Below are 25,107 nucleotides of genomic sequence, written 5' to 3'. Positions count from 1 at the left end.
TGTACATTAATTCTTGGATATTAGATACTTAGCAGCACTGAAACTGCTTGGTTCAGGCCTTCATAAGTACAAAGTACACCTCCACCAACAATGCTTCTATTACTCTGTATGCTATGAGGAACAATGTAGTCATTGATGCTCATCATGCAGGACTGCAATCATATTAGTGCTTTTGTTTCTGTTTCAACTCCGTGTGTGATAGCAAAGTTCTAACACATCACTGCATTCCTTCAAGAAAACAAACAAAAAACCAAGTTTATCTGTTAGGGCATGTGACCTTTAGCAAACTTGGAGAAAGCTAGAATGCAATGATCTAAGTTATGCATGAACCACAGTTTTGTCATGGATCCTGCAACTCATACCATATAAATTCATGTCTTCTGAAAAAGAGAATAGCGAAAAGACTCTCTAGTAAGTAAGGTACTAATAATCGCAAAGGATTGGGTTCACTGCCAAATATAATAATATTTGTAAAAGACCCCTGAAATCTATATAGAGCTCATGACGGGCTTTTGTGGGTTTTCTTTATAATACACTCAATTAAAGAACCCCAAAGATGTGGAGTTGATGCCCTATGTGAACCATAGAAGCCTGTCATGGACTCTTTATGGATTTGAGATCAACATAAGCACCAGTGAGTGCTGGTAGATACTCTGTTCTACTGAGAGGTCTTTTACAAATATTATATTTGGCAGTGAACCCAATTCTGTTTGCCATTATTGGTACTTTATTTACTTTTTGCTATTTTAGTATTTATACTTCTCTATACAGACATTGTTTTGGTTTGGGAGATTTTCTGAATAAGAGATGCATAAACCTTGCAATTGCCTCTCAAAATAATTCAACACATTATAGCAATGATTAAAATAGCATTTATGAAAATTAAGGCATGACAATACAGGCTACTTTCTTCCTTAATCCCCTCCAGGCTTGCTGGTCTCATTGCATTTTTATTTTCCAAAAGCTGCTCTCAAGCTGGAATGCCACATGCATTGACCTGTAATACTGTGATGAACCTGCTGTCTTGTAATTCTATATTTTGGTTTAAATTGTATTTTCAAAAGTAATCTCTCTATATAAAAAGCAACACCAACGTTCTATGAAGCCTCCAGCCGGAAGTGTGAAGGGGGCGAGATATCCGGTTTCCCTATGAGTGTCTGCCCCGCCCTCTCTGTAACACAGTCAGTGAAGGAAAACAGCAGAGCACGAAATCAAATCGCTGGCTCTGTAACAGTGAAGGACTCAGAGGGGGGAGGGGAGAGAGGCCAGAGGGCAGGGACACACACACTCCCACATGCACACAGAAGAAAACATTGCTAGCCCCCGTTTCATTTGCATCAGAAACGGGGCTTTTTTACTAGTCGCATACTGCTTTGTAAAAGTCATCACACCCTTGCACATTTTTTTTCACAGTTCAAAATGCATTAAATTAAGAGTTTGTTACATTGATCTTACACAACATAACTCTACAGGCTTCAACATGAACAAACAATTAACAAGACAATTTGTAACCCAAGGATATATGTTGTAGGAAGACTGGCCAATAACACACTTAGAGTTAATGTAAGCCAATGCCATTTCCAAAGAATAATGCAAATGGTGAATTTGTCGAATGATAAAGGAAGCATACACACACACTGTGACACAAATATGTGCATGCACACTCCATTCCTCATTCACTAGAATACCCAAGTTTCCAATCTGCTTTTTAACTTCTAGCCCGATCCCATCCAGTAGCCTGAATTTGAGTAACATAAAATTATCAGTGGAGCCTACTTCAAGAAACTCTTTTGCTGTGTTCACTTATGAACAGTTCAGATCCTTTAATGTGTGTAATTTTTGCTTCCTTTTGCAGTATTGCAGGTTATGGTTAATCTCTTTGACTATGATTGCCTTTTCCATTTAAAATTTGTGCTGGCTGCAGTATGTTTTTATTGGACTACAAAAAAATGGTTATGGTATCTCTGTGAGCTTCCAGGTCTCATAGGTCCCTTCTTTGTTTTCACATAGCAGACTCTGTATCATTTGGTAACCCTCTACTGGGTTATTTCTATTCTGTCTATACTTTATGGAGGTGGGCTGGAGGTGGGGCCTCCAGAATTGAAGACAGTATTCTGGAGGAACTCTCACTAGTGATTTAAGCCAAGGGTATTTTCACCTCTTTATCTCTGTGAATTGTACCTCAAACTGTGCACCCTTGCTTATATTTTAGCTATCTTTCTCATATTCCTTTTGTAGAGTTTGGTGGATGCAAACCCAGAAGAGGGGGGGGGGGGGGGGCACCAGGATTAGGAAGTGTTTTGAGCTGCTTTTTGCTAATCCTTGCTGGGTTAAAGGCTGAATTCTCACATATCCTCTGATAGTCAAGGGGATAAGCAACCTCTTGACACCAGGGTGTGCTAAAAAGCATGCAGCTTACTTATCTTCCCACCTCATGGTCTCTAAGAACCTCAAGGCTACGCCTTGGTCTGCTTTTTAGTACTTGACTTGAATGGGTGAAGCATGTTCCCTTATTTGATGTGAAAACATTAAACTGATACAGAAAAGTAAAATGGAGCCTGCTTGATGTTCAAATGAATCAAAATCAACCTAAGAGCTCGACGGCTTACTTTTAGCTGAAAAGGGATCCTAGAGATTTCATTAGTTCTGTAGTTACAATATTTCTAAATAACCAATAAGATATTTTTTAATCAGTCTACTTTTATTTTATTTATTAGGATTTATTTACTGCCTTAAGAAATTCATCCAAGGTGGTGTACAAGAACAATCTGGACATAGGTACTTGATATTTTTGCTACTGAAATTATCTATTAACAGTGTATAGTATGGCATAGTATGCACTTAGTGTCAACACATTAAAACATTTTAAATACTCAGCGTAGGGTGTAAGTGACCTTGTTCCTGCAGGCCACAACTCGGTTGGGTTTTCAGGATTTCCTCAGTGAGTATACATGAGATCTGTTTGCATGCATATTCATTGGGGAAATCCTGAAAACACAACTGGATTGTGACTCTCATGCCAAGGCTGCCCACCCCCTGAGTTAAAAATAAGGGGACTAACTTAAAGAAAAATTGCATGTGAAGTCAGAAAGATGCATGAAAATGTCACCTAGATAGGAGTAGATAAGCAAGTCCTGTTACAGGATGTGCAGCTGTTGTTAGTTCTTGTGTGTATGACTAACTAGCTAGTTGTTTTTTTCCATAGGAAAAGTCAAGCTTTCTGAAGAGACAGTCTTGTGCTGAGTGCGGCCTTTTAAAGAGCGTATCCCAGAGTTTAGGGCAGTGGTTCCCAAACCTGGTCCTGGAGGCACCCCAGCCAGTCAGGTTTTCAGGATATCCACAATGAATACTCTTGAGAGATTTGCATGCAGTGGAGGCAAGGCATGCAAATCTTTTTCGGGAATATGCATTTTGGATATCCTAAAAACTCGAGTGGATGGGGTGACTCCAGGACCAGATTTGGAAACCACTGGTTTAGGAGTTACTCAAAAGTCCTTCGCAGGTGTCATGTCATGTGATTATCCTTTGGAGAACATATGGTTAGGGATACTCCCAAGGCCTTGAAGATCAGACAAACTTCTAAATTTAGCCCTGTATTGTACTGGTTGCCAGTGAAGTTTTTGCAGAAATGGTGTGATGTGATCACGTCACAGCCTTCCCTGTTTTGCTGCAGCATTCTGAATCAATTGAAGCTGGTGCAAACCCTTTGTAGTCAGATCAATATAGAGTGCATTATAGTAATCTAGTCTTGACGTTATCAGAGCATGAACCACTGTGACAAAACCTGCTTTCTCAATATACAGAGAGACAGTATAGTTGTTGGAGATGATAGAAGCAGCTCCTGAAGGTTACTTGGATTTGGGGGCTTAGCGCCAGTGTTGAGTCTAGCTGTACCCAGGGTCCTTGACTTGTGATTTTAAGGGGGAGTTCATATCTTTCAAAAAAGATTTTAATATCAGGTATGTGACCACCTACTTGGTAAAAGTCTTTGTGCAGATTTTTAATTTTTTTTCAGAACTGCTGAAAGGGGCATGTTTTACATGACTTTATAAGGAAATTATATTGTAAAGTATATAAGCTCTTCAGTAATCCTTTAAATTGCAGGCTTTTTGTACTATATTAACATTCACACAATGTATTAATTTGGTATAAAAATAATTGTATAGCATTATGGTTGAGATAATGTATGCAGCTGCCTAGTTTTGAGTTTATGGGCTTTCCTGCACCTGCCATACTGACACCTTTTAGAGAGGGTTATCGAAATGAAGATAGATGTGGAATATATGTTGGAGTAAAGCAGCGTTGCTTAGAGCAGGGATTAATCCAGACCTTGGTTTTTTTCAGGATACACTCACAATGAATGTGCATGCACTGCCTCCTTTGGATGCAAGTCTATCTCCTGCATATTCATTGTGGATATCCTGAAAATCTGATTGGCTGGGTTTGTCCCAAGGGCTGGATTGAGAATCCCCTGGTTTAGGTTCTTCAGAAGTCTTACTTACTGACTTCCCCCACCCTCACTACTCTCTCTCTCTCTTTCTAGGATATTTTGTTTGGTCTTTTATAAAAATATTGAGATTGCAGTGTTTAGCCCACTTGAATTGTAGAAATAAGGGCCAGCGCATAGTTTGTGTGAAATGTTGTGTGCAACCTATTTGACCCTTATTTCTCCCTATATTTTTTATTAAACCTTATTGCTTTTGCTTTGTCTGCTATCTACATTTTTATGTGTTAAATATATTTAGCTCTTACTGTATTCGTAAGTTATGTATTTTTAATAGGATGGTTTAATAGAGTTCTGATGAGCAGCATGGCAACAGCTCAGTTTAGCCATAATATGAGTAGCTTGCAAATTTACACGTGCTATCAGTTCTGATTATAGGAGTACTTCTGCGGGAGGATTGTGCCTGGGTATGCGCCCAAGGCACAATCCTCTCGCAGAAGTTGTTTGACGGGTCCAGGGGTTTGACTGGTTGAACAGCAGAAGAGGGACCTGTCAAACCTAAGCCTGCCCCCTCCCCCCCCAAACACAAGAGCTGAGAGTCTGATGGACATCCAGGCCCCCCCACCCCTAAAACACAAAACTCCTGATGGTCCAGTGGGACCACTATTTAGCTAGCCCACCCTCCCTCCCTCCCTCCCTTCTCCTGGTGGCCTACCTCTTTGTAGTAGTAGTTGGAGGAGGGAGGGACTAGCACTCCCTCCCTCCTTTTTGGACACTTAATCAAAATGGCAGCATCCTGCCCTTCCTGGTGCATCGTGTGTGTGTGTGTGGGGGGGGGGGGGGGGGGTGCGACCCTCTTCTGTGGGTCTCTCCCATTCCTCCCTTGCTGGCAAACCCTAATGCCAGTTCCAAGCTGGCGTAGGGTTTGCAGCGGGAGCAGTTCCCTTGTTTGGCGCACTGTCCGCTGATCATGAGGGAGGAATGCAGGAGACCCTTGTTGGTATGTGTTTGCATGCAATTAGCATTCAGAAATGGCAGGTGTGTTATTACATGCACTCGCTGGCTGTGATCATCAGGCTGGAGCAAACACAAGTGCTAGTATGGTGTTATTGGCCTCTAGCGCCCGCATTTGCTTCTAATCATCGGCCTATGAATATGTTTGAGATTTGCATATACTGCCTCCTTTTGTATGCAAATCTATCTTATGGATATTCATTATGGATATCCTGAAAACCCAACTGGATTGAGAAGCACTGCCATAGAGGCAACTCAGGAAGTTGGGGGGATCAAACCTGCTTTTTTTGTTACCTGGAGGGATCAAACCTGCTTTTTTTGTTACCTGGAGTGAGTGTCTTACTGCACAGCAGTGACATCTGCTGGCCACTTCTAAGTGTATGCATACTTAATTTCAAAGGGAGCTGCAATCTTTGTTTCCCAGCTGCAGTGACCAAATTCACTTTTTATTCCTGGACATCTTTTACTCTGAGTGGTTTCTAATTGGTTGCAGTTCCTATCTTGGAACTTAGTTGCTTGATTGGCCCCTTGAGCACTGTTTGTGTGTGTATTTAACTAAAATTTAAAACAGTTTATAAGCTATAATAATTTTTGTGTAACAAACTATGAGCACATACAAAAAGGCTAGCAGTATATTGTGTTTTTAAATGTGCATGATGAATTCAGCTCAGATGAATTGAATAAAATGTCTTCTAAATTCTCATTTGAAAAGAAATCTGAAAGAAGTTTGCTTTCATCCTATAAAACAATCTTCTTTTGCTTCAGAATGTCACTCTGAAATTGCATAAGGGCCCCACAGTCTGTGTGCTCAGCACTGTTCAGGATAAGCACTTGAAAACAGAGGCCTCTAACAACAGCCAATGGGAGGTTAAAGCATGGTTCCCTTCTACACATCTTAGTACTGCATGTTTTTGCTGTGCAACACCCCCCCCCCCCCCCGCCTCCCCTTTACAGTATAAAAGTGCACATATGTGTGGACTTCTAAAATATTAATAATGCTTAAGTGGGAGCTGAGAAAATGACCAGTTTCTGTCTGTTTACTAATGTTGTCCAATTCGCTGATTTCGTTTGGGTGAATCAGGTTGAATTAATTTATTTTGGGGGGAAAAATCAAACTTTCCTCACCTTCCTCATAATGTCACTCAAACCGCTGCTGCTGCTTCTGTAAAGCATCAGTAGCAGTGGCAAAAGAAGCTAAACTCAACATGGTGTCGGATTTTGTATTGGTGTAGGCTGCTGGCTTTGCCTCAGAACAGGAAGGTAACATCCAAGGGAGCAGTACTGGCAGTTGTGCCAATGGAGAGTCCGGCCTTGCACTGAGTTTAGCTTCTTTTGCCACTGCTGCTCATCTAGAGAAGCAACAGCAGCAGCAGTGGGGGGGGGGGGGGGGGGAGCGGAATCAGAGAGGGAACAGAGGCTGCATGGAAGAGGTGTGGGGGGCAGAGGCTGGATTGAAGGGGAGAGGAGTAGAGCAGACCATGGATGAAAGGATGAAGGCAGAGGCTGGATGGAAGGGGGAAGTGGAGGAGAGCAGACAAGTGGAAGGAGGGAAGAGGAGGAGAGCAGACCATGGATGGAAGGAAGAAGAGGAGGAGAGCAGACGGGTCGAGGGAAGGGGGAGGATGAGAGAAAAGAAAGGGAAATGTTGGTCCTGGGGGAGGAAGGACAGGAGGGAAGGAGGAAGGAGAAGCTGCACATGAGGGATAGGGATATATACATAAGTATTGCCACACTGGGACAGACCAAAGGTCCATCAAGCCCAGCATCCTGTTTCCAACAGTGGCCAATCCAGGTCACAAATACCAGGCAAGATCCCAAAAAAGCTCAATACGTTTTATGCTGCTTATCTCAGAAATAAGCAGTGGATTTTCCCCAAGTCAATTTAATTATGGTCTATGAACATTTCCTTTAGGAAGTCGTCCAGACCCCTTTAAAACTCTGCTAAGCTAACCGCCTTTACCACATTCTCTGGCAACGAATTCCAAAGTTTAATTATATTTTCTCCGATTCATATTAAATTTACTACTTTGTAGCTTCATCGCTTGCCCCCTAGTCCTATTATTTTTGGAAAGAGTAAACAAATGATTGACGTCTACCCTTTCCACTCCACTCATTATTTTATAGACCTCTATCATATCTCCCCTCTGCCATCTCTTTTCCAAGCTGAAGAGCCCTAGATGCTTCAGCCTTTCCTCAAAGGGAAGTCGTCCCATCCCCTTTATCAGTTTTGTCGCCCTTCTCTGTACCTTTTCTAATTCCACTATATCTTTTTTGAGATGCGGCGACCAGAATTGAACACAATATTCGAGGTGCGGATTCACCATGGACTGATACAAGGGCATTATAACATTCTCACTTCTGTTTTCCATTCCTTTCCTAATAATACCTAACATTCAATTTGCTTTCTTAGCTGCAGCAGTACACTGAGCAGAGGATTTCAATGTATCATCAACAATGACGCTGAGATCCCTTTCTTGGTTGGTGACTCCTAACGTGGAACCTTGCTTTATGTTGCTATATTTCGTTTTCCTCTTTCCCACATGCATCACTTTGCACTTGGTCACATTAAACGTCATCTGCCATTTAGATGCCCAGTCTAGTAAGGTCCTCTTGTAATTTTTCACAATCCTCTCGCAATTTAACAACTTTCAATAACTTTTTGTTGTCAGCAAATGTAATTACCTCACTAGTTACTCCCATCTGTAGATCATTTATAAATATGTTATCAATAGAAATCAAACAAAATAAAACATGGAAAAGAAAATAAGATGATACCTTTTTTTATTGGACATAACTTCATACATTTCTTGATTAGCTTTCGAAGGTTGCCCTTCGTCAGATCGGAAGGGCAACCTTCGAAAGCTAATCAAGAAATGTATTAAGTTATGTCCAATAAAAAAGGTATCATCTTATTTTCTTTTCCATGTTTTATTTTGTTTGATTTCTATTGATAACCTTCAAGAGTGGACTAACACGGCTACCATACCTCTCTACTTATAAATATGTTAAAAAGCAGCAATCCTAGCACAGACCCCTGAGGAACCCCACTATCTACCCTTCTCCATTGAGAATACTGACCATTTAACCCTACTCTCTGTTTTCTATCCTTTTACCAGTTTTTAATCCACAATAGAACACTATCTCCTATCCCATGACTCTCCATTTTCTTCTGGAGTCTTTCATGAGGTACTTTGTCAAACGCCTTTTGAAAATCCAGATACACAATATCAACTAGCTCGCCTTTATCCACATGTTTGTTCACCCCTTCAAAGAAATGTAATAGATTGGTGAGGTAAGATTTCCCTTCAGTAAATCCACGTTGGCTTTGTCTCATTAGTCCATTCTTTTGAATATGCTCTATAATTTTGTTCTTTATAACAGTCTCTACCATTTTGCCTGTCACCGACATCAGGCTCACCAGTCTATAATTTCCCGGATCCCCTCTGGAACCTTTTTTAAATATCGGCTTTATTTATTTATTTAGTTGTTACATTTGTATCCCACATTTTCCCACCTATTTGCAGGCTCAATGTGGCTTACATAGTACCTTAATGGCGATCGCCAGTTTCGGTAGAACAAATACAAGGTGATATAGTAGTACAGTAAAAGTTCATGTGTGACAGACACATTGGGAAATTATAAGGAGGAGGTTATGTCCAATATGACCTTTGGTTTTGTTATGTTGCAGGGTTCAGGCGTTTAAGTTGGATTGTTGGGGTATGCTTTTTTGAACAGGTTGGTTTTTAGTAATTTCCGGAAGCTTAAGTGGTCATACGTTGTTTTCACGGCGGTTGGTAATGCGTTCCATAGTTGTATATAGGAGAAGCTGGATGCATAGGTTGATTTGTATCTGAGACCTTTGCAGCTTGGGTGGTGGAGATTTAGGTATGTTCGTGTTGATCTTGTTGTGTTTCTGGTTGGTAGGTCTATAAGGTCTATCACTTGGGCTACGTTCCAATCTTCCGTTGCCACGCTCGATTTTAAGGGTAAATTACATATTACTAACAATAGTTCCGCCAGGGCAAGAATAAAGATACAGAGAGTGGAAATGCTCAACATGGCAGGAAGATAGGAGCAGGGACACAGAGGAAAGGTGAATGATGGACATGGACGGAGAAGAAATGCCAAAGGGGAAAGGTCTATCTTAACTATGTATTTCTCTTTTCCGGAATTGGTGATCACCAATAAGGAACAATGTAAGGCCACATTGAGCCTGCAAATAGGTGGGAAAATGTGGGATACAAATGCTACAAATAAATAAATAAATAAATGGGACTTGATATACCGCCTTTCTGTGGTTTTTGCAACTACATTCAAAGCGGCTTACATAGTATATACAGGTACTTATTTATACCTGGGGCAATGGAGGGTTAAATGACTTGCCCAGAGTCACAAGGAACTGCAGTGGAAGTCAAACCCAGTTCCCCAGGATGTAGTCCACTGCACTAACCACTAGGCTACTCGTGACCCTGGCAAAAGAATTAAGAGAAGACAGGGGAAAGCTGAAACTAGAGATTGGGAGCAACACAATTACAAAAATTAAAAGACCCGACAACAAAGGTAGAAAAATAATTTTATTTTCAATTTTTGATAGCCTTAAAGATCTGAATCAAATTGAATTTAATCTAATTGAAAAACTGATTCATTTGACTGAATTGGACGGCCCTGCTGTTTAGTTATTTCTCCTACTTGTATGTCAGATTAGCTTGTCAAGCAGTACCTAGGTAGTGCTTGTGGACATAAGGAGTAAAGAGTGTGAAAGATGGAGGCTAAGATCCCCCGGAAAATTCTCTGGTTAAAGATTTCACCACTTCTTTGTGGTTAATGCAGGCTCCCTGTCTCCTCCCTGATTACTTCTAGGGCTGTGCTAGTGGAATTTGCTTATGGTCTAACACGCTGGTTGCTGAAAGTAGTCCTTGAGCACAGCTCAACACCATACACTTTTTTTGTTGTGTTTTTGTTTTGTTTTTTTATTGGGGGGGGGGGGGGGGGGATATCAGGAATCATAGTATGCTGTTACAGTATTCTAAAGCTTTGTGATTTGAGAAACACTATTCCATGCTATACAGAATTACTATCACTGCTTGTATTGCTAACAAATATATTTAGTTCCATTTTTTTTGCTTTTCAGGTCCCAGACGTTTATTTACCAGCTATTTAATATAGCAAATTTAAGTGCTCCAACCACAAAATATTTTAAGAACAATGATCTAGAAGAACCAGATTGAGAGTGAAAAAGATTTTTCTACTGAAGAATGAACAGTGAAGAAGAGTTCTATGATGCCGTCACAGGTAGGAATTGTATAATGACTGAACCGTATTTATAGCATGAAGCCATGTGTTGCTGGCTTAGCTCCTGTACCATCCTCCTTCTGTCTATAAGGTTAACACCCTTTGCTCCATAAATTGTTCAGGGAGAGTTTCTGATTTGACAGGTTCTACCAGTACCAGTTTAATCTTTCATTGATACAACTCACGTGGACTGCCCATCTTTCCACATTTGACATACAGAAATAGTACTGGATGTGTCCTCCCCAACATCTTAGGGTGAAAATGGTATAATTGCTGTAATTGTAAAACCAAACTTGCTATATGTTATTCAATGTTCTAGATGGAAATAGGGAGGGGTTTTTGGAGATGAACAGTCGGTATAGATGGATGAACTAGGTAAGCACATGGTATTTTTCTGCCATTGTGTTCTCTGTTTCTATGATATAAAGGCAAAAATGAATGTCTTATGCTTCATGTACAGCATAGCAGGATCTCTTTAGCATCTACCACCTTATGTTACAAATGGTGCTCCTAAGATATGTGCTTTATGTTAAAAAAAATGTATCCCTATTTCTTTGGAGCCCCTGAAAAGCTGGGTGGAAACCTGGATCGATCTCCTACAATGGAATGTTACCACTCCTTAGTCAACAAGTTTTAACTACTGTCTCTCGCTTAGAGCATTCTGCGTGCAACCAAGTTATGAGCTTACAAAACATTTTTCACAAGTGTTATAATGTGAGAGACTTGGGAAGATCCTACGTTACCAGCTGGGCAATTACTTTGTATATAAAATATGTGGGAATATGATCTGTCTACTATCTCTTTATGGTAACAGCTTGTGCTGGAACTCTGTGTTTGTGAGCAGCAACCTAAGTTTGTGTTTCTGCTCTTTGGGTTGGCTGAGATGAAAATACTTGGAGCCCATCTAGGAATCCTGGAGATGGGTGGCCTGGGGACACTTTTTTCTTATAGGTTTCTGTACACCACTACAGGAGTTAATTTAACATTATTAAATGCTGCCTTTCATAGAATGTCAACGTGGTAACAGCACATCAACAATAATACAAATCATAAAATCAATAAGACCCACAAAGTTGCAGCCTATAGTAGCTGAAGGAAAATGGCCTAGATCAGAGAGAGGATGGATTAGATAAAGGTTCAAACGGTGATCAAAATGATAAAGGGATGGAACTCCTCCCATATGAGGAAAGGCTAAAGAGATTAGGCCTCTTCAGCTTGGAAAAGAGATGGCTGAGGGGGGATCTGATTGAGGTCTGTAAAATCCTGAGTGGCGTAGAACATGTAAAAGTAAATCGATTTTTCAAAAAGTACAAAGACCAGGGGACACTGTGAAATTACATGGAAATACTTTTAAAATAAATAGGAGGAAATGTTTTTTCACTCAAAGAATAGTTAAGCTCTGAAACTCTTTGCCGGAGGATGTGGTAACAGCAGTTAGCATATCTGGGTTTAAAAATGTTTGGACAAGTTCCTGGAGGAAAAGTTCATGGTCTGTTTTTGAGACGGACATAGGGGAAGCCAGTGCTTGATCTGGGTTTGGTATTTTATTTATTTTATTTATTGCATTTGTATCCCACATTATCCCACCTCTTTGCAGGCTCAATGTGGCTTACAATTCATCATGGATACTGGAAGTAGAAGACAATATACATTTGGTTTTACAGAGGGTTTTGGGTTACATGATAGTGTTAAAGCAAAAGATAGTATATAACATTTCTGGATAAATTATTGATTGTACAGTTACATGTGTTGATCTTTGTGATATATCTTGTCGAAGAGAGAGGTTTTCAATAGTTTGCGGAAATTGATCAATTCATAGACAGTTTTCAAGTTGCGTGGCAACGCGTTCCAGAGCTGCGTAGCTTGGAGCTGGTAGCTTGGAGTGTTGCTACTAATTGGGCTTCTTGCCAGGTACTTGTGACCTAGATTGGCCACTTTTGGAAGCAGGATACTGGGCTAGATGGACCATAGTTCTGACCCAGTATGGTTATTCTTATGTTCTTATGTTATGCTCTCTGAACCTTCACAGTTAAAATCCTGCTATCACAGAATTATGACATCTAATTTGAAGAAAATGATATTTAAATGCATGCTGTGATAAATTGAGCACAGACTTTTTACAGCGTACATCCCCTCTTAGGCAATTATAAAAAAAAAATGATAAATTGAGGACCCTATTACCATACAAACTAGCTCTTATGCTCCCTGTACCTCCATGCCATGTGTTAGCTCTGCCACTGCAGAACAGCTAACACTTCTTATCCCGCACACAGTGTGACTTTGTGGTGTTGCTAGCTTTATCTTTTCCAGTGCCGTGGCAGAGGTTTCTTTGAGACATTGACATATGGGGATCATTTCATAGCAGGGCACATAACTAAAATTTCCAAAAGTTGCATATTTTATAAAAGCAACTTAAAAATCTATATGGCTTCCGTAAAACACACTCTGAGAACTATCCCTAATAGCACACAAACTTATACCTGCTTGAAAAGCATGTGTACTCATTGTGTGTACATACGTACCTCATAAAATACATAGGTACGTTGTACCTTCATCCCAGCTCCATCTCCCCTGGGATTGCCTACGCATGATGTATGCATAACTATTCAGTATCTTAGGGTAGATGTACTTTCACATCCAGTCATGTTCTAAGTGTAAAATGTGCTTCTTAAAATTACCTTGTAATGTGTGATCCTGTAATGCTGCTGAAGACTATTGGAAGGCTATCCTACATATGCCTGAAACACCAGGCCTCAAGGTTCTATATATGTAAATATCTTTTGTGTTTGAAGCATTATTGTACAGACAGGTCCTGAGGATATTCTAGGACTCTCCACTTGTCATTTTATTCTTCTGGGGGTTTAAGTTCTTCCCTCCACTGACAAACACCACTACTCTAATTGTAGAAGACATAGTAAAATGAAGGGGGGGGGGGGGGTGAGATTAAAAAAAAACAGTGGATATGATTGATTTAACCCTTTAAAATTTTCAGAGTTTCAGAACTTCTGGAACAAATGTGCTAGCATTTCAAAATACAAATCATAACAACATAATTGCCATACTGGGCCAGACCAAGAGCCATGTAGCCCAGTATCCTGTTTCTAAATGACCAATTCAGATCACAAGCACCTGGCAGAAGCCCAAAACATAGTTAGATTCCGTGTTTTTCCTCTGGTCTGTTGACTTTCTCCAGGTACTTGTTCAAACATTTCTTTTAAACTCCACTATGGTAACTGCTTGAGTTTCAAAGCTTAGCCATTGAGTTGCATTAAGTTGTTTCACCCCATTCTAGATTTTATAGACTTACTAGTAAAAAAGGCCCGTTTCTGACAGAAATGAAACGGACGCTAGCAAGGTTTTCCTCGGAGTGTGTATGTTTGGGAGAGTGTATGTGAGAGTGACTGTGTGAGAGAGAGTGTGTGTGTGAGAATGAGAGTGTGTGTGTGAGAATGAGAGTGTGAGTGTGAGAATGAGAGTGTGAGTGTGTGTGTGAGAATGAGAGTGTGCGAGAATGAGAGTGTGTGTGAGTGTGTCTGCGAGAATGAGCGTGTGCGAGAATGAGAGTGTGTGTGAGTGTGTCTGCGAGAATGAGCGTGTGCGAGAATGAGAGTGTGTGTGAGTGTGTCTGCGAGAATGAGCGTGTGCGAGAATGAGAGTGTGTGTGAGTGTGTCTGCGAGAATGAGCGTGTGCGAGAATGAGAGTGTGTGTGAGTGTGTCTGTGAGAATGAGTGTGTGCGAGAATGAGTGTGTGTGTGTGTCTGTGAGAATGAGTGTGTGTGAGAATGAGAGTGCGAGTGTGTCTGTGAGAATGAGTGTGTGTGCGAGAATGTGTGTGCGAGTGTGTCTGTGAGAATGAGTGTGTGTGCGAGAATGAGTGTGTGCGAGTGTGTCTGTGAGAATGAGAGTGCGAGTGTGTCTGTGAGAATGAGAGTGTTTTTGTGAGAATGAGAGTGCGAGTGTGTCTGTGAGAATGAGTGTTTTTGTGAGAATGAGTGTGCGAGTGTGTGTGCGAGAATGAGTGTGTGTGCGAGTGTGTCTGTGAGTGTGTGTGTGAGAATGAGAGTGTGTGCGAGTGTGTCTGTGAGAGAGTGTGTGTGAGAATGAGTGTGTGCGAGTGTGTGTGAGAATGAGAGTGTGTGCGAGTGTGTCTGTGAGAGAGTGTGTGTGAGAATGAGAGTGTGTGCGAGTGTGTGTGAGAATGAGAGTGTGTGCGAGTGTGTCTGTGAGAGAGTGTGTGTGAGAATGAGAGTGTGTGCGAGTGTGTGTGAGAATGAGAGTGTGTGCGAGTGTGTCTGTGAGAGAGTGTGTGTGAGAATGAGAGTGTGTGCGAGTGCGTCTGTGTGTGTGTGAGAATGAGAGTGTGTGTGAGTGCGTCTGTGAGTGTGTGTGTGAGAATGAGTGTGTGCGAGTGTGTCTGTGAGAGAGAGTGTGTGTGAGAATGAGAGTGTGTGCGAGTGCGTCTGTGTGTGTGTGAGAATGAGAGTGTGTGCGAGTGCGTCTGTGTGTGTGTGAGAATGAGAGTGTGTGTGAGTGCGTCTGTGAGTGTGTGTGTGAGAATGAGTGTGTGCGAGTGTGTCTGTGAGAGAGAGTGTGTGTGAGAATGAGAGTGTGTGCGAGTGCGTCTGTGAGACAGTGTGAGAGTGTATGTGTGTGTGTGCTAGAGAGAGAGTGTGTGTGAGAGACAGATTCTCTGTGAGAGTGAGTGTATGAGACCGAGCGAGTGTGTGAGTGACTGTGTGACACATAGAGAATGAATGTGATACAGTGTGAGACAGAGTGTGTGAGAGTGAGAGTCAGAAAGACATTGTAAGTGAGACAGAGATTCCTTCCTTCCTCTCTCTCTCTCTGGTGTCAGGCCCCCCCCCCCCGTCTCTGGTGTCTGAGATTCCCGGCACTGCACCCAAGCAATTGGTGTGCTGGAGGAGGGGGAGAGAGAGTGTGTGTGTGTGGGGGGGGGGGGGTTCAGCTTGGAAGAAGAGGGGTGCGGGGTTCAGGAAGCGCTACCAGATGCGAGTGAGAGAGTGTGTGTGTGTGTGGGGGGGGGTCAGGAAGCGATGCCAGATGACTGAGTGAGTGTGTGTGTGTGTGGGGGGGGGGAGGGTCAGGAAGCGATGCCAGATGACTGAGTGTGTGTGTGTGTGGGGGGGGGGGGGGGGGGGGTCAGGAAGCGATGCCAGATGACTGAGTGAGTGTGTGTGTGTGTGGGGGGGGGAGGGTCAGGAAGCGATGCCAGATGAGAGAGAGTGAGTGAATGAGTGTGTGTGTGTATGGGGGTTTCAGGAAGCGCTGGCAGATGAGAGAGAGAGAGTGTGTGGGGGTGGGAGGGGGGTTCATGAAGCGCTGCCAGATGAGAGTGAGAGTGTGTGTGTGTTGGAGGGGTGTGTGGGTGTGTGTGTGTGTACCTAAACCTCCTTGCTCGTCGGGCAGAGAGTAAGTGTAGTTGGTTGTGCATAAATTATTGAAGAGACATCTTAGAGAACCTGGGTAGGTATGTTGTTACTGATAGACTCATACGGTACTTCCAACCGCGTTCACGTGCAGTTCTCTACTTCTAACTTGTGTTTGAGATTTGAGATCAGTCACCCGAGACAGCCCCAGCAGCTTTCCTTCTTCGTCCCGCCGGGACGCCTTGCCATCCCACCCACTGCGATGCACCTGGCTGCCGCCATCGCACCCACCGTCACGTAGTTTTGCTGGCGGGGGACCCAAAATGCCGCCAGCAGAAGTCCTGTATTGTCTGCTGATTCTGACTCCAGCGATCTTCGGCGTTGGTAGCCTGTGCAGGGCGGGGTTCTGTGCGTCTGACGTCCTGCGTCAGAGGCACAGAAGGCCTGCCTGCACAGGCTAGCAACGCTGAAGATCACGCCGTAGTCAGCAGACAGGAGGACTTGTGCTGGCGGGGTTTCGGGTCCCCCGCCGGCAAAGCAATGCGACGGTAGGTGGCTTAGGAGGGGGGGTGTTCTGGGGGGGGAGGGGTATTGGACGTCCTGCATTTTGTGGCCGGGGCTTCTTTTGAACTTCAGCTTTGGGGGGGGGGGGCGGTGCGGGGGGGGGGGGGGGGGTCCAGCATTCTGTGGGCGGGGCGTACTACTACTTAACATTTCTAGAGTGCTACTAGGGTTAAGCAGCGCTGTACAAAATAAACAAAGAAGGACGGTCCCTGCTCAAAGGAGCTTACAATTTAAAGAGCGAAATGTCAAGTTGGGGCAGTCTAGATTTCCTGGGTAGAGGTGTAGAGGTTAGGTGCCGAAGGCGACATTGCTACGCCGGGGGGGGGGGGGGGGGGGTGTTGGACATGGAACGGTGGTCTCCGGAGTCATTTGGACTCCGGAGCTTTGGAGGTGGTTTCCCTCCAGATTTCTTTCCGCGGGTGGGTCGGGAGGTTGGTAGCCTGCGTTTCTTAGGCAGCGGGAGGAGTACTCCTCCCCCTGCCTGGGTGTGATCCCTTTATTTAGTTTAGTGTATTTTTTCCGCCCTCGACGTCATGACGTTTGACGCGAGGGCGGGGCACGGGTCAGTGGGGTGGCTTCACCACCATGAATCCACGAACTGTTCTGGGAGTCTGAGTGACTCAGAACGTTGAGGGTGCGTTTTATTATAGTAGATATCTGCCCTCAGCCGTTTTCTTTCCAAGCTGAAGAGCCCTAACACCTTTAGGGAAGTCAATCCATCCCTTTTATCATTTTGGTTGCCCTTCTCTGTTCCTTTTCTAATTGTGCTCTATCTTTTTGAGCTGTGCTGGGTGTTAATCTTCATATATCTAAGTATAAAGGAAGTTTACTCCTTGTAGTATAAAATTTAGCGGATCATGAGTTTACTGGTGAGTGTTGCTTTGTTTCTTTTTCACAGAGGCTGAAGTGCTTTTGCCCATGATTCAAGCAGTCTGATTTGATTTTTAGCCTTCTTGCTTTAAGTGAGTTGGCTCGTAACAATTCTGTCTATCTCCTTGGAGAGCACATACACCAAAAATGTTTTTGTGCACAAGGCCAGCTCTGATGTGACGTCCTGCATTCTATTCCTCTCCATTCATTTTAGGTTTTTTATTTTCTCTTCATGCTCTGAAGATAGGGCGGTTTCTGCTTTGGAGGATTCCATATCACTGAATTGGACTATAATAGTACTTCATCAGCTGAAGAAAACAAAAGTATAGTGTCGGTTTAAAAGGCGTTAGACAATTCAGTTGGAGTAATTGTGGCTGTCGGTTTAAAAGGCGTTAGACAATTCAGTTGGAGTAATTGTGGCTGTCAGTTTCTTGGAACCATAATGAGGCAGTTAATGACCAACTATTACAGTGAGTAAGCAGTGAAGCTTGGTTGTGAAAGACATTTTTGGTGTGTGTGCTCTCCCTGAAGATAGACAGAATTGTTAAGAGCCAACTCATTTGTAAAGCGTAAGCACCAAACGAATGTTTTACAGCAGAGCACTTGGATAACTAGAATGGCAAGAGGATACCTGGCAGTTTAGTGTTGTTCCTCTCAAATTCACAGAACAGGGGTCAGCAAGCTGCCTTGGATTTCCAGGAACTCTGCTGAGATGGTCATTTTTTCAACCCTACAGGCTTTGACTCTGATGCTTCTTCAGGGGAATTTTCAGAAGTAATTCACCAGGCAGCTGATATGACTCTACCAGAAAACAACAAGAGCAGCAGGACTGAAGAGCAGAGGGACAAGATGTGGCCTGAACAGAATGGAATCGGGAAACACAGGTGGGATTTGTTCATTGTGACCCAAGTTCTGTAAATACAGAATATATTGGCTGTGCACTGCTTAAGATCTGACACAGTGTGCCAGATTTTATGTACTAGCTGCTATTCAAGATTTAGTATGGTTTTTTTTGGTATGTTAAAGCTTACAACTTTTTGTGAATAAAGGCACTGATTTAAGAGAGTGTGTAGTAAATCTGTCTAGAGGGGACACAGTCCTGCTATAGATAGTCTGTGCCAATTTAATTGCTTCTTTGATTTCTCTCTGCAGAACATCCTTACCAGCACCTATGTTTTCTAGAAGTGATTTCAGTGTGTGGAGTATATTAAAGAAATGCATCGGTCTAGTAAGTGGACATGGACTACCTTCATTGATTACATTTACAATGAGACACATGTTTTGAGTTTTTTTTTCTTCCTTATTAAAAAGTGAGTCCTGTAGTAGCAATTTATAGGACAAGGAAGCTGGAAGCCATAAACCGAAAATTTGCAGCAGTTTGGGAGCCCCTACATTCTGGAATTTGCTTTAGCTTGGATTTCTTTGCTTTGCTCCTGGATCTTCACACTTCATTTTTTCCTTAGTTTCTTCTTAATTTGGGCCACTTGGTTTTCCTTCTAAGTGCATTCCTTTTCAGAGGTCATGTCTGTTTTCAAGTTTATTAGGCTGGGTTGTACCTTGAATGGAAAGAGAAAAGGCATGGTGACCATGTGAACTTTTTTTTTTCCATTGCTGGTTTCATAAAATATGCTTATTAAAACAAACCCAGCCCTAGTACAGATAGCTTAACCTTATCTTGAACCAAGTCAGTCAGAGTTCAGATAAAAACAATATTCAGTATGGGACTGACTACTTTACCTTACAAATAATGGCTGGGCATCATTAGAACACTCTGTGCTTTCAGGTGCAATGTCATTACATATAACATAAGGTTAGAGAGGGACAGTATCCTACCCAGGATGCTTTGATCCTTCTAGCTTCATAAGCTTTGAGCATTTTAGGTAGCTTGTCCTCTGCTGGCATTGGGAGTGGTTAGCTTGTTTCCTGTTTGCTTTCTCCTACTGATCCAGATGCTCTCTGGAGCTGTGTAATTCTGAGTGAAACTCCTTTGCTATAAAATGCTGCCTCAGACTTTTTGCTCCCATGCTCATATTGTACTTCATTGGAAAGGCTTTGCAGTTCCATTATCAGGGATTGAACTCTTTTAAGTGCCTGGACAGGAGGATGGCACACAATTCTAAAAACAGGTCTTTGGCTTGGTTTGTGGGCTTCACCACACATGTTCAGATTCGAGTTCTGCTTTCATTTGTATGAGCCCATTTGCTACAGCTTTCTGTAATAGTCTGGTGCATCCTCTGGAATTGTCTTCCTTTTTAAAATTTAGATTAAAAATGGCATGTCTGTTTCAAAAGTTTTGCACAGGTATTGCCAGTGTAAAAGTAGTTTTATATTAGTTTTACAGGGGAAAACCTACCATTACATCTCTACTATAATAAAAGGCACCTTCAAAGTTCTGAAGCTGACTCCGTGGCTTGAAGTGAAGGGTTTGTAAGGATCGTTAGGTTCGTCGCTCTGTAACCATCTCTTTCGGCCCTGCCTTCGCGCCTCTGATAGGTCCGCCGCCCTCGACGTCATCACGTTTTGACGGCCTCAATGTCATCACGTTTCGACGTCGAGGGCGGCAGACCTATCAGAGGCGCGAGGGCGGGGCTGACAGATGGTTTCAGAGTGACGAACCTGACGAAAATTACGAACCCTTCAATGAAGCTACGGAGTCAGCTTCACAACGTTGCAGGTGGGTGGATGGAGGGGAGGGAAAGAAGAGAGCAACTACCCTGGAACTGGGAGGGAGGGAGAGAGGGGGGGCAATGATCCTGGAACTGGGTGGGAGGGTGGGCGGCCCCTACAACTTGGAGGGTGGGCGGCCGGACCCTGGAACTTGGAGGGGGGGGGCCAGGCGCACCCAGAAACTCGGATGGATGGAGGGAGGCGGGGTGACCCTGAAACTGGGAGGGAGGGGGAGAGGGGGGGGGAAGACCCTGGAACTGGGTGGGTGGGTGGGAGGGAGAGCGGACCCTGGAACTTGGAGGGGGCCGGACCCTGAAACGGGGAGGGAGGGGGGCGCAGGCGGACCCTGAAACTGGGTGAGAGGGGGCCCCTGGCACACACTCTCATTCTCACACATACACTCTCGCACACAGTCTCACTCTGTCACACACACTCACACATTCATTCTCACTCTGTCACACACACTCTCACACACACTCTGTAAAACACACACACTCCGAGGAAAACCTTGCTAGCGCCCGTTTCATTGGTGTCAGAAACGGGCCTTTTTCCTAGTTTAATATAAAATGGTTTTCTGTTTTTCTTGTACTCATTCAGCATTTCTGCTCTTTGTATTACTTGTGTGTGAGAACAATCACTCTTGAATGCTGCTGCTTGGGTTATTTTCTCTCTAAAGCACTGGTAGTCACTCCTAATTTTTCAGGGCTGCCAGCAGGTTAAGTTTTCAAGTTATCTCTGTGTGCATATGCATGAGAGAGATTTGCATACAAGGAGGTGGTAGATATGCAAATTTTTATCACGCATATTCATAAGGGATTTCTTGAAAGCCTGACCATTAGGAGCTTGGGAGGACTGGGAGTGAATACCAAGGAACGATAGAGTGCAGATGATTAAAGGAACCTCAGCAACACTGGTATGGTGCAGAACATCTCAGTAGTATGAACAGGGAGAGAAGTCAGAACCCAAGGAGAGACAAACCATAAAAGAGGATTTTTGGTTTTAATTTTTCCAGCTTATAGGAAATGTTCACCTACTTTTCATTCCTTTATCTTGAAATCACAGTAGTGAGCTCAAAGCCATCCCTATTAAGTGAAGAGTCCCCTTGGCTGAGACAGGCCACCGGATCAGTCATGCTACCTGTTCTGCGTCTTTTCTGACATCACAGTTAGGCTATTTGCATCTGGTGATGGTCTTCTTGGCATGATAGACTGTAGGGCCTTACAAAAACTGTGGAATTACTGCTTAAGGCAGGGATGGGCAACCATGGTTCTCAAGGGCCACAATCCAGTCGGGGTTTCAAGATTTCTACAATAAATGTGCATAAGATCTAGTTCCATACAATAGAAGCAGTGCAGTACATGAAATCAATTTCATGTATATTCATTGTGGAAATCTTGAGGACCGTGATTGCCCACCCCTGGCTTAAGGAATCTCAAGTGGAAAGTCTTCACAATAAAGTCTGTACATGGTACATAGAACATGCAGTATAGTGTTTGCTTCTGAAATAACTGCTCAGTATTGAATAGAGAATCCTGCCAGTGACCAAGGGGAGAGGAGGGCATGGAGAAGGGGAGCCATTTGTTTTACTGTTCAGCACCTTTTGAAGCCATAAAAGTTGTAACTCCCTTCACTTTTTGTATTCTTCAGGAACTGTCTAAAATTACAATGCCTATTATTTTCAATGAACCCCTGAGTTTCCTTCAACGAATAACTGAATACATGGAGCACATATACCTCATTAATAAGGCCTGCGCTCTCACAGACCCTGTGGCAAGAATGCAGGTATGTGGTAGCCCTTTGCCAGGTGCACATGAGAATTCAGCTGTGGCTTGGGCAGATTCTCCTTCCATCACTACTTCCTTTGTCTCTGCATGAAACACACTGAAGTATGTCTGTAAAGTACTTCCAAATCTAGAAAGTGAAATTTAATCCCAGCCAATCACAAGGCCACCTATAATGCTATCTTGCAAAAATGAGGGTTAATTTCTCTAGTGGCCGTTGAAAATCCACCTAACATATAAAGTACAGTCACATATAGGCAACCACACAGTGTATAATCAATCATTTAAGACAAATATTTATTTGTCTATTTATTTCATTATTTATTTCATTTCTTTATTGCATTTTTTTCTTTATTCCATTATATCTTTTTGAGATATGGGGGCTCATTTTCAAAGCACTTAGACTTACAAAGTTCCATACGTTACTATACAACTTTGTAAGTCTAAGTCCTTTGAAAATATGCCTCATCGTGACCAGAATTGCACACAGTTTTCAAGGTATGGTCGCACCATGGAGTGATATAAAGGCATTATAACATCCTCATTTTTGTAATGGGAATTCTTGCATCAACATAGCTATAAAATGCAAGATTGGAGTAGTCTATGTAGAGAACAGCAGTCTGAATGTATTGAACTTCTTACCAGTGCTGCCTAGAAATGATGGGCAACAAATTTTTCTGGGTAACTATATGTATGTTTTTTAATTTTAATGTTGAACATAGTGATTACATAGTAATTGAATCACTGCCATCCTTAGGTTCTTGATTGGTCCCTTTTGAAATAAATTCAGAAATTGATTTTTCTTATGTTGTGTGCTAACTAGCTGTTTGTCACTGTTCCGGCCACTGAGGCTTGTTACATGAAGCTCAATGCCGTGGAGTATAACCCTGGCACATCAAATCACCTGAAATCTCTGTTATTTTTATGAAGTCTCTTTTATTGAATACTATGTCATATTGAATGTACTGAAATTAAATGGAAATAGATTTTTAAATGTATTTTTGGCATTTATAATCCGCTTAACCATCAAGTTCAAGGTGGAGGACAATCACACATTATAAGCAGGTACTTTGTCCCTAGATGGCTTACAATCTTGGGTTTTGTACCTGAGGCAACAGAGGGTTAAGGGGTTCTTTTACCAAGCTGCTGGGAAAAATGGCCCTGCACTAGTGGTGGGGGCCATTTTTCCTGTGTGCCAGGGCTGTTTTTTCCGCAGCCGGTAAAAGGCCATTCCCCCCACTCAAAAAATAATGGCCACTTGGTGAGATAACGCTTACTGTGTGGCCGTGCATCGGGGAGCCCTTACCGCCACCCACTGAGATGGCGATAAGGGCTTATGTGCTCAGCCGGTGGTAGCCTAATTTCTGCTGGGTTTTTGCCACACAAGCCATTTCTGGAGGGGGGGGGGGGTTCCCTCCAGAAATGGCATGCACTCTGTAAAAGGCCCCCCTAAGTGACTTGCCCAGGGTCACAAGGAGCTGCAGTGGGAATTGAACCCAGGATGCCAGGATCAAAGCCTGCTGCACTAACCATTAAGCCACTTCACTCACATTTTGAACCAAAATATAAAGTTAGTTACAGAAAACAATGTTCAGAGACATTGACGTGTGTAAATTGACTATCTGAAAGTTGTCTTCACTTGTGGTGGCATAAAATCTTTTGAGCTTTTTTGTGATCTTGCCAGGTATTTATGATCTGGATTGGCCACTGTTGGAAACAGGATTCTGGGCTCGATGGACCTTTGGTTTGTGCCAGTATGGCAAAACTTATGTAAAGTGTTTGCGTTCTCTAGTGCATTCCTGGGAGTGTGATTGGGTTCAGAAAGATAATTGACAAATCCAATCTGCCCATGTTATGTGCATTATTTTTCTGTGAAATAAAAGTACTGAAAGATACAACTGTCCACAGGTAGTCTGTATTTTACCTGTTTTCAATGTGAAAGTACACACATGCCTCTGCTTTGAAAATTGGGGCAAAGTCTACAGAAAAAAAGTACCGATAGAACTGGTTCTAAAATGCATAGTTTAAAAAAATTACCCCATCACTTCTTAAATCATGTTAAATTGAATGCAAATTATTGCTTAACCTCTATGGACGTGAAATCGGGAAATCTGAGTTTGATTCCTATTTTCATCAAGCATTGTATAGCCCTGAACAAGTAATTTGACTTAATTCATTCTTAGAGTGTAAACCCTCTGGGACAAATACCTGGACCACACCTAATTTCTCATGCACAGCACTGTCTTAGACTGTCATCTCTCTGTTTATTAGTAAGATGACTGATTCTGATGTGTGTAACTAGTGCTCTTGTGATGTGATGTGTGTATTACAGACTGTAGCTGCGTTTGCAGTTTCTGCTGTAGCTTCACAGTGGGAGAGAACAGGCAAACCTTTCAACCCTTTGCTGGGAGAAACATATGAACTGACAAGGTGAGATCGCGTTCCATCATCTAATGTGTGCTCTGGTGTGTACAAGAGGAAAATCCTTCACCTTCCTAATTCTAAACAGATCTGAATATAGTAAACATGTTGTCTGATAGAATTAAATGTAATCCACTATTCCAATAGTTTGTTTCTGAAACAGTATTTAGAGGTCTTTAATGCAGGGAAAATGACCTAGTTCAAGACCTGCTAAATAGCATTCTGAGTTTGTCATTTGCATGTGGTTTAAAAAAATAACTTTTTTTTGGGCGGGAGTGTGTCGGGGCAGAGAATGGGTATGGAAGCACTATTCAGCTAGCACATTGTCATCACCCCTATGCCTTCCCTTCCCTCTCTGGAGTCACTGGGCCACTTCTCTTTTCTGAATCCTAACATAATCGCATGACCAGAAATTCAGCAAACAGAAAAATTCCTATTTTACAGCCATATTAAAAAATGGGCTTAGTGTATGGGCACGCTAAGTCCATTCACAAGTACAGCTTAGCAAAATGGCCCCTTTGTTTTTAAAAAGAATTGTTATGTTTGCTTGCAGCACTGATGACAGTTGTCTGTTCTCCTAATGAATTTTTTCTAATTCCGTTCTCATTTACTGAAACTTTAGTCCTGCACGCTATCATGGCTGTTTGTCTCTCTGGCTTGCCCGTT

The 25,107-nt window shown here is 42.6% G+C and overlaps 1 protein-coding gene across 6 annotated transcripts in view; it reads left to right on the top strand.

Moving 5' to 3' along the window:
• OSBPL2 (oxysterol binding protein like 2) overlaps positions 1 to 25,107 on the top strand; it is a 133,516-nt gene that overhangs the window by 39,200 nt on the left and 69,209 nt on the right. For 3 of the 6 annotated variants that reach the window (XM_030213590.1, XM_030213592.1, XM_030213591.1), the window contains 5 exons: positions 10,590 to 10,750; positions 18,309 to 18,456; positions 18,725 to 18,800; positions 21,887 to 22,021; positions 24,353 to 24,450. In XM_030213590.1, the coding sequence (XP_030069450.1) occupies positions 10,714 to 10,750; positions 18,309 to 18,456; positions 18,725 to 18,800; positions 21,887 to 22,021; positions 24,353 to 24,450 (494 nt within the window). In that variant the 5' untranslated portion in view covers positions 10,590 to 10,713. Of the gene's footprint in view, positions 1 to 2,758; positions 2,779 to 10,589; positions 10,751 to 17,979; positions 18,043 to 18,075; positions 18,142 to 18,308; positions 18,457 to 18,724; positions 18,801 to 21,886; positions 22,022 to 24,352; positions 24,451 to 25,107 lie in introns of those variants that run through there. The other 3 variants (XM_030213593.1, XM_030213594.1, XM_030213595.1) reach the window with 3 other exon arrangements.

This window comes from Microcaecilia unicolor, chromosome 8 (assembly GCF_901765095.1).
Source record: "Microcaecilia unicolor chromosome 8, aMicUni1.1, whole genome shotgun sequence".
In the NCBI taxonomy this organism is placed as follows: Eukaryota; Metazoa; Chordata; class Amphibia; order Gymnophiona; family Siphonopidae; genus Microcaecilia; species Microcaecilia unicolor.
Note: the sequence above shows the minus strand (reverse complement) of the source record. Positions and strands in the feature narration are given on the sequence as shown.